At 45.4% G+C, this 9,372-nt stretch overlaps 1 protein-coding gene across 1 annotated transcript; it reads right to left on the bottom strand.

Annotated features, from left to right (window-relative positions):
• Positions 1-558: 558 nt before the first annotated feature.
• tmem100a (transmembrane protein 100a) lies at positions 559-3,643 on the bottom strand (the record flags this gene model as incomplete). The annotated part of the gene is made up of 2 exons (XM_080723444.1): positions 559-1,159; positions 3,621-3,643. The coding sequence occupies 2 exons, from the start codon at positions 3,641-3,643 to the stop codon at positions 559-561; spliced, it is 624 nt and encodes a 207-aa protein (XP_080579570.1).
• Between the last annotated feature and the right edge of the window lie 5,729 nt (positions 3,644-9,372).

The raw sequence follows: 9,372 nt of genomic DNA, 5'->3' as shown, positions 1-9,372 counted from the left end.
CTTCCCGTTGCATTGCTTTGCACGGCGGTAATTCATCTTAATTGTGATACATTCGGTGTTGGCCGCGGGCCCGGCTCGCCCCAGCTGCGCCGCGTCTCTTTGACGGATCAGAACGGAGCGAACGCTGTACCATCCTCAAAGCTTTTTAAGATGTTCTGGCTCTTTGGTTTGAGCCTTTTCGAGAGTCTGTGGTTTAAAAAGAAACAAAAAAAAATAAGGCTCGCCGGGGTCAGCTGACGCCGCCACATGTAAGCCATCCGGTCCATGAGAAACATCTGCGCGCAGCTGCACAACTCCATCTGCGGGACCGACCCCCATCCAGTCACGAAGCCTGATCTCTAATCCGCCGTGCGATGCCGGCACTAGCCGAAAACAGCAGATCTCCAAGCTCGCAACGCATCGTTTTCGCAATGAGTCGCGAGTTTGTAGATCCGCCATTTTCATCCTTTTTTTTCCTCCTCCCCTCCCGGACAGCCAGCTTGTAGATCTGCTATTTCCGGGGGCCACGACGGACCTCGATCGGTGCCCTTCGCGTAGTTCAGAAAAGCGCGAGCGAGCTCAGGCGAAAAGGCTCCTCTGGTTGGCGACCAGGGCCGTCTGGCTCTCCCTCCGCCGCTCCTTCTTCCTCTCCAGCCGCACCCTCCAGCACGCCACGCTGGCCGCCAGCAGCACCAGGCCGGCCGCCAGGAGCACCAGGCCGAAGTAGGAGATGGTGGAGCCGTGCGAGTTGAAGCTGTACGCCACGGCCGTGACCACCACGCCGGCGATGAGCACCACCACGCCGAAGGGGACCGTGCAGCGGTAGCACGAGATCTCGGCGCCGCCGGTGGCCGCCGTCAGCTGGATCTCGTTGACCAGGGGAATGCTGCAGGCGGCGGACGCGGCGGGGTCGGCGGCGGGGGCGGAGAGAGCGTCCGGCGGAGGCTGGCCGTTGTTGTTGCCGTTAGCCGCCTTCTCGGCGAGGGCTCGTTCGGGGGCTGCTGCTGCCACCGGCACTGTCATGGCGTTCTTGTCGTTGGGTTCGTCTGGCATGGCAGGGACGACGTCACAGCATCCGACGTCTGTGTTTTCTTTGGTTGGTGCCGACTGGGCGGGCGCCAGCAAACCCCCGATTGGCTGCTCTCTCCTCGTCACTGGGTTACTGTCGGCGGCCTGCGGACTGTGTGGAGAGACATCAGCCAAGCATTACGTAACACTCAGGGGTATACAGTGAAATACATCAGCGCTGATAATGGTTGCCCAATTACTTCAGCACAGTTTTACGCAAAGACAAAAAGCTGTTGGGACACTTTCAACCTAGCGTCCCTACTAATGGGGAACTGCACATACTGTAAGTCCGACTGCCCATAAGTCCGGCATCTCATTACTCCGATGGTGGTTAGGGTTAGGTTTAGGCGTAGTTTTACTAAGGTTAGTGTTAGGGTTAAGGGTGCGACGTCAGTTACTTTATTGTATGAACACAGATCTCATCCGTGCTCATATTTTTTTCTTTTTCTGACTGACACAAACAGAGTGAAACGTAGGAGTACCGCTCAAAAAATGTAAACTGGGGGATCTTGAAATGTAAAAAAAAAAGGCGAAAAATGCTACTAGGCTACCATAAAAAAAGAAGAAAAAAACGAGAGCGAGAGAAAAAAGGAAAAAAAAGGTTGTATGGATGGCAGCTTTAAGTGGTTAAAGGACAGATGTTAATGGTTAGGACTGAACACTGTGTTTCACAATGCGAACCCCACACACGCAGAGCCTAAACGCCATTGACACCAGCCCACTTTTCGCGACCGAAAATAGCTGATCGTCAAGCAAGCCCCGCACAGCGCGCATAGCGAGCCGACACGAGTCGACACAACGTCGTACCACGACGCCGAAGGTTGTAAACGGTGAGGGGGATTGAGAGTTTGGATGCATGTGAATGACGCAGGAGCCCCTCAAGCCAGCACGAGCTGAGACATTCCCTGGAGAACGCCGGGCAGGGGCGTCAATTGGGTATGGCAGGGGTATATGCAGCTGCCATACCCTGGGTCCAAGGGGGGAAATAAAAGTTACTTTTAAATATAAATCCATGAATGTCTCTTTGTCTATTTGTGCTGGTTATTATGTTGTTAAATTACAGTAAAATAACTACAAATGCTACATTTAACAAAATGGTCACTTTAACAAGGTATTATAATTGTACTCTCCACGCTTGTATTCTCCCCATCTTGACAGAATGGTATATTCCCAGGTTCTGCAGGTCAGCTGCACAGGTGCAACGCATTATTGTTAATTGTGGCACGTTTACTAACATGCCAAGTTTAGCTGCATTTGAACAACCGTTCCAGGCTGCCATATCCAGCCCAAGAAACCGTAGAAACAGGGAAAAAAATTAAATGTACTTCTTAAAATAAATGTATCATGCCTGTTGCTAAGGTATGGCAGCATGATTTTCGCGCGTGTGCAAGACACCAGTCATGTTGCCATACCTTAGCTTTTTCTGAACTGACGCCACTGGAGCGCCGGGTTATGCCATTACAAACTACAGCTGGAAACTTGAGAGTGCTCCGAATCATCAGCACAATAGTTTCTTTGCATCGTTCTAACACAAAACTATGATTTTAGGATTCTTCGGTCAAATGACTGTGATGTGCATGCCAGGCTATGGCACTTGGGGAAAGTAAGGCATTTATTCAAGTAGGCTATTAAAGGCTACTTGAGTAGCTAAAATATTTTGAGGTGGAATTTTTCTGTATAGGTTAGCCTACTTAATATTAGCCTCCTAATTTGCTGCTACGCATGATTTGGATACAAAACATACATTAAGTCAGAGGTTTTCAACTGGTGGTCCAGGTATATTTCATGGTGTCCCTGGTCATCCATTCAGTAATGTATAAAGTGAAGTTGGACCAGCGTTGCAAGGCGTTGTGAGCATGTAGATTGGCTTTTTTAGCAATTTCTGTCCTAATATTTGACAATTTGGCCAATGTTTAATTTGTCATTTTAAAGGTATTACATTGTCACTTTAGAAATGTGCATAAACCCTCTATACACTTAAACTGTATGTTGGTTTGTTTACTGTTGAGTGAGAAAGATTTGGGGACCCAAATGGGGGTTGTAGATCTGTTGGGAACCACTGCACTAAATGACATGGTGACGTAAGACGACAAGTCAGTTACTGGGAAGAAGTCAAGCAATTCCACAGAAAGGGAGTTTGAATGTCATTATTAGGAAATGTGGCAGTTTAATGGAATGTGTCTGCTCACTCATAAATGTGTTTTAACATGGAAGGTTGGATTCATCAATTCCTCTTACTTTATCCAACTTGGAATTGATGGTTGGTTGGTTCTCAACCTTTTTGGAGCTCTGGACCACTAGCATATCGTCACTGTCGGGCAGAAACCTCGTATCTCCAAGTTTCACCAAGTAAAGCCCTGCTTCATCATACAAGGCTGTCGCACAAAAGTAGTGAAAACAGCCGATCTACAAGCACACAACGCCTCGCGGTGAGAGGCGTTGTGTGCTTGTAGATCTGCTATTTTCACTAGTTTAGTTCATTTTTAAAACGATAGATACAAAACAAAAGGTCTTGGACCTCCACCCGACAACGACGATATTTTCAAGCAATCTTCGAGGGCCCCCCAACCCACCTTGAACTCATCTCAGCCCACATATCCCCACTCAACACAACAGTGGACCCCAGGTTATTACCCGGTTATTACTATCCAATATAAATTATGATTGTCAAATTGACCATTCTCATGAGGAGGTTTTAACCTACAGTATATGTTTTTGTGTGTTAGGCCTACATACATGTAGGCTAATTGTGATGAGAGCTACTATTGTAATAGCCTACTTTTAGTTTTAAACATGACTTTAAAATCGAACAGTAGAGCACTTTTACCTCTTTTATTTTAACCATTATTGCATCAAATCTTACATTCCATGTCAGTGGATGTTAAGGAGATATATCACTTGCTCCTCTGTTTTGGATTATGGTCATTATAGGCAAACATAAAACAATAAAAAAACGAATACATTGCAAATACAGCAGATCTGCAAGCTCTTATAGATCTACAATGCATTCCTACATGCAGGCATAGTCTGTTCACAACCAAAACTATATAAACCTCACGTTATGTCAATCACGTTTGCACACTGCCGCACGTTTCGTATTTATTTTCGGACCAGGGTTGATTTTTCCCGATTTCCGCAGCTCTCTCTCCCTTTCCTCTCTCTCTCCCTGGCCTACGGCTATCGGATTTCCAAAACGCAACGAAAACACGCAGTGCAGTGTGCAACCACCTTTAAGCCCTTTGCACACAGGACAGTTGTGTTTTTTTTGTTTGCTGCGTGAATAAAACGCATTGGATTTGGTGTGCAATGCTGTGGATCCCAAAAGAAGTCATAAAAGGAGTGATGAGTTTGTTACCGCATGCGACAAGACGCACAAATCGAACTCGGTTCGATCGAGAAAAAAACGCACGGCCGCAGCCACTCGTCGCACGGCTAATTCGGATCCGGTGTGCATGAGGTCGTAGAGAATCATTGTTTTATTTTTTTTAAATGAAATTGTCCGTTTTATCCGTGCGGATAAACGCGCCTGTGTGCAAAGGGCTTAATCATTGCGGCCGTCAGGTCGCAAGTTACTATGAAAAGCTCCACTGGCTGTCTGTCTGTCTGTCTGTCCGTCCGTCACATCACATCATGTCACACTTTTGCCCCTACTCTTATCTCCGCCAGACCGCCACCGTTGCCCCCATCCATGCCAAACTTTGCACACACACACATACACACACACACTCCTTGGATGGCAAATCACAACCTCCACCCCTCATTTCTCACATGGCCCTCTTCTAGTTCCACCATCAGGTCGATTTTTGCAAAACACATTTTTGGACACTGCACCTACAGATTTTGGCCTAAAATCACGCAAAGATATCTTGCCCCTCGTTAAGCGACACCACAAGGTTGCTTTTTGCTGACACTTATCTCCGGCACCGTTGCCCCTATCCATGCCAAACTTTGTATACACACTTCTTGGCTGGCAAACCACAACTTCCGCCCCTGATTTCTCACATGCCCCTCTTTTCTAGCGTCACCATGAGGTTTCCGACCAGACGATTGCTTATCTCCCGATTAGGGAGTCTTAATGGTTTTGATATAGCTATTTAATTTATTCAGATTGTCTATAGCTATAGGCCTACCTATTCCATAGGCTATAAGCTATAGCAGCCTTGATTGATTGAAGACTTTATTAGAAGTTTGCATAGGAAAAGGGTTTCATTACGGTATACAGTTCACTGGTACAAGGTCTACTAAAAGGAGATCCTAGAAAAGACTAAGCTTATTTCCATAGGAAACCATTAAAGTATCTCATATAACATTGAATGACAGACGGATAGAACACTATGCAGTATATAGTCAGGGAAAAAAGATAAAATATCTCAAGTTAAACTTAATTAACTGCAATGAAAATAAATTACATTAATTAAACTATGAATTATTGATAGCCGGCATGCAGTGGTGCAACTAAGTAGCTTACATTAATTACCTAGTATACAATTTTGAGGGGTTTTTACTTTAGTGGAGTATTTCCAATTTTCAGTAGGCCTACTTTTACTTCTACATCAAATATTGTATTTTACTCCACTACAATTATTTGAAAACATAGTTTTGTAGATGTGTTGATTATTATTAAGCTACAAAACATGCATTAACCACTTCAGCCATAATAGGCTATATAGTAGACCTATGTTTATTTTTCCGGCCATTTGAAAATATCAGCTCTACAAGCTCATAATGTCTTGCTATGTAAAGACTGGTGACGCGAGGTTACTTGCTATATGCACGCATAGGCTATACATTTGAAAAGTTGTGAAATGGGACATTATGCATAATGATGAGTAAGGCTACTTTCTACTTTTGGTATAGGCTTTAGGCTAAGGCTACATTTTGATACTAATACATACATTTGTAGCCTACTTCGTTACAAGTAGTCTAAAAGTCAAAATGTAGCCTATACTTGAGTATTTCTATGCAGAATTTATCATTTTACGTATAGCCTAACATATTTGAGTATGCCTACCTTTTTTTCCACCATGCACTGCAGCATGACAGTGCGATTGAATGCCTAATTTATAAATGAAACCTAAAGGTTTACTGGTTATTTGCAGAAAGAAGGGAAAACAAGAGACAATGGCTTTGGAATAAAGAAAGAAGTCCGTTACCTCGCACTGCGTGTTCTCCATGCCGCGCAACAAAATCTTCATAAAAAAAGTCTCGTTCATCCAGTGATTGATGATCAAAAGCCGACTCACAAACACGAGCTTATATAAACATACTGTAGCCATGTGTGTTTGGCTTGAACTGAAGTCAATCAAGGCAGGTTGGTAGTAGGAGAGAGTCGTAGGAGGACTCTCTCTCTCTCTCTCTCTCTCTCTCTCTCTCTCTCTCTGTCTCTCTCTCTGTCTCTCTCTCTGTCTGTCTCTCTCTCTCTCTCTCTCTCTCTCTCTCTCTCTCTCTCTCTCTCTCTCTCTCTCTCTCTCTCTCTCTCTCTCTCTGTCTCTCTCTCTCTCTCTCTCTCTCTCTCTGGAATTTGACTCCCATTCATCGGGATTCATCGAGAACGGGGCTGTTTCGCTGCAGGCAGGAGTCTGGCTGCAGTGCGTGCTGTGCTGTGCGTCCTATATTGGCACCGGGTGGGGTGGTGACAGACAGCTGGTCGCCGCGCAACCGGTGGTTTTATTGTCCATTCTGATATGAAAAAGAAGGAGGGAAAGACGGGTCATAAATTGTGTCCGTGGCAAGACTTGTCTTTGTCCACTTTACTTGGCACTGGCCCTGCAGGCAAATTCTAGATTTTCTGTTTTACACACCATTATTGCGACCGTAGGTCGCATTTACTACCAAAACCTCCACCGGCTGTCTGTGAGTGAGTCAGTCAGTCCGTCACACTTTTGCCCTGCTCATATCTCCACAACCGTTGCCCCCATCCATGCCAAATTTTGCACACACACTCCTTGACTGCCAAACTACAACCTCCAAGGACCCCCAGAGCCCCAGGGACCCCCAGGTCCCTGGGGGACCCCCAGATGTAAAAAATGACCAAATGTGCTCACACGTCACACGTCACACTTTTTCCCTGCTTATATCTCCGCACCCGTTGACCCGATCCATGCCACATTTTACACACACACTCCTTGCCTGCCAAACTACAACCTCCAAGGACCCCCGGAGCCCCAGGGACCCCCAGATGTAAAAAATGACCAAATGTGCAAAAATGACCAAATGACCACCCCAACGGGGCTGCTCACGGGGAATTCCCGGGGACCACCGACTCCTGGTGCTCCAGAACGGATGCAAAAGTGGTGGCGCCCCCAGTGGAGGACCCCCTGCCACTGCAGCGCACATAAAATGCCGTAACTCGGGCTAGGAGCGTCCGGGAGAGCCGGGGCCGGTACCTATTCGTCCGCCAAGGCAACGCGGAGACCCCACCCCTCATTTCTCACATGGCCCTATTCTAGCGCCACCTTCAGGCCGATTTTTAAAACACATTTTTGGACACTGCTCCTACAGTTTTTGCCCTAAAATCACGAATATCACTACACAGCATGTCTACACTCATGTCATCAACATGGATCAGGAAGATTTTGGAAAAACAAATTTTAGCCCTATTTGTGGAGATAAGCCACCTACGGTCGCTTATCTCCCGATTAGGGAGTCTTACTGGTAAATATAAAGTAGGCCACTTGTTTTTATCATAAGGCCCATGCAAGAATGTCAAGTCTCTAGATTTTCTTCAGAATATGTAGCCTACTAGTAAGACGCCTCATGGGCAACATGCGACCTCGCCCTTTCGTGCTATGTCTTGGTCATCTGGCCAGTGATGTATATAGGCCCTACATATATCCAACATCGGACCCGTTGCCCATATAGGAGTACCCCTGGTAGCCTACCCATATATTGAAATCCATACTGTATGCAGATATGCTGTGAGAGCCCAAACATGCTTATGCCTCATTCACACTACAGATATATAGTTGAACGTTTTGCTTGGTAATTCAATGTAATCTCAATGGAAACCAGCTTTAAAGATGCAGCACACACAAAGAACAAAGCTTTGAAAGCTTTAAAGCTGGTTTCCATTGAGATTACATTGAATTACCAAGCAAAACGTTCAACTATATATCTGTAGTGTGAATGAGGCATTACTCAGTTATTTGTTGTGAAAGTCCTATGGCTATGATGTCTATGACATCTAGCATCATACATACGATATGCCCATACATGGAGATCCCTGTCTGTAGAACCAGCCACACAGATATGGACTGTCTTGGCCTTCTATGGATTCTGTTAGTGTGGTATGTAGCCGATGTGGCCTCCATATGGGCATTCCCATATGAAGTCATGTTAGAAATGGGCTTAATATTGATCATCAGGGATCTCCCTGTATGGGCATAAAAGGGATTATATAGTGTGGTTCCCCTGACATCACAGTGAAGTCAGAGTGTGATGTCAGAGCGGCAAACCCATTCTGTTAGAGTGGTTCCCCTGACATTACAGTGACGTCAGAGTGTGATGTCAGAGCCGGGAACCCATTGACCATATCCCTGCTCTGAGGATCTGACATCACTGTGACATCACATGTGATGTCAGTCAACTCTTTATGTGTTTCTGGTAATATTATTGTCCACTCATTTTGTACGCCTGTGGCAAAAAACTGAATTTTGACAAAAATGTCCACAACAAGCCAAAGTGGCGATGACCCCTGAGGGAAGATCTTTAACCCTTTCTAAATGAGACCAGATCTTCACACTGAAGTGGTGTGATGATGAATGAGGCACCTGGAGCCAGTGGCGTCGCCGAAATCTTGTCTGGAGACTCTGGAATACTGAAAAGCTTTACACTCAATCCTCAGTGTTAAAACCACATTCCATACAGGCTATTTGTCATGACATATCGTCGTTGTCGGGTGGAAACCTTGTATGTCCAAAACCGTTCGTTTTGTATTTATCATCTATAAAATGTACTAAACTAGTGAAAACAGCCGATCTACAAGCACACAGTTGTATCGGCTGTTTTCACTAGTTTTGTGCGACAGTCTTGTATGATGAAGCAGGGCTTTGCTTTACCAAAAGACGTACCCATTTGAAACTTGGAGATACGAGGTTTCTGCCCGACAGTGACGATATATTACCGGGGATTTGAAGGAGAAGACCATCAACAATTGCACAATCATGTAGTAGGCTATATTGTGTTATACCACTTAGCACTTGCACTTATACCCTCAATGACCACACATGTAATTCAGATAGCATTTTTTGACATGCTGAATAGGTGCCTTCGTCTACCGAAGTTTTTCCCCCCTAGATTACTATTTCTAAGCAGTTGATGTATTGA

Source organism: Nannobrachium achirus (assembly GCF_963921795.1).
Source record: "Nannobrachium achirus genome assembly, chromosome: 4".
NCBI lineage: Eukaryota > Metazoa > Chordata > Actinopteri > Myctophiformes > Myctophidae > Nannobrachium > Nannobrachium achirus.
Note: the sequence above shows the minus strand (reverse complement) of the source record. Positions and strands in the feature narration are given on the sequence as shown.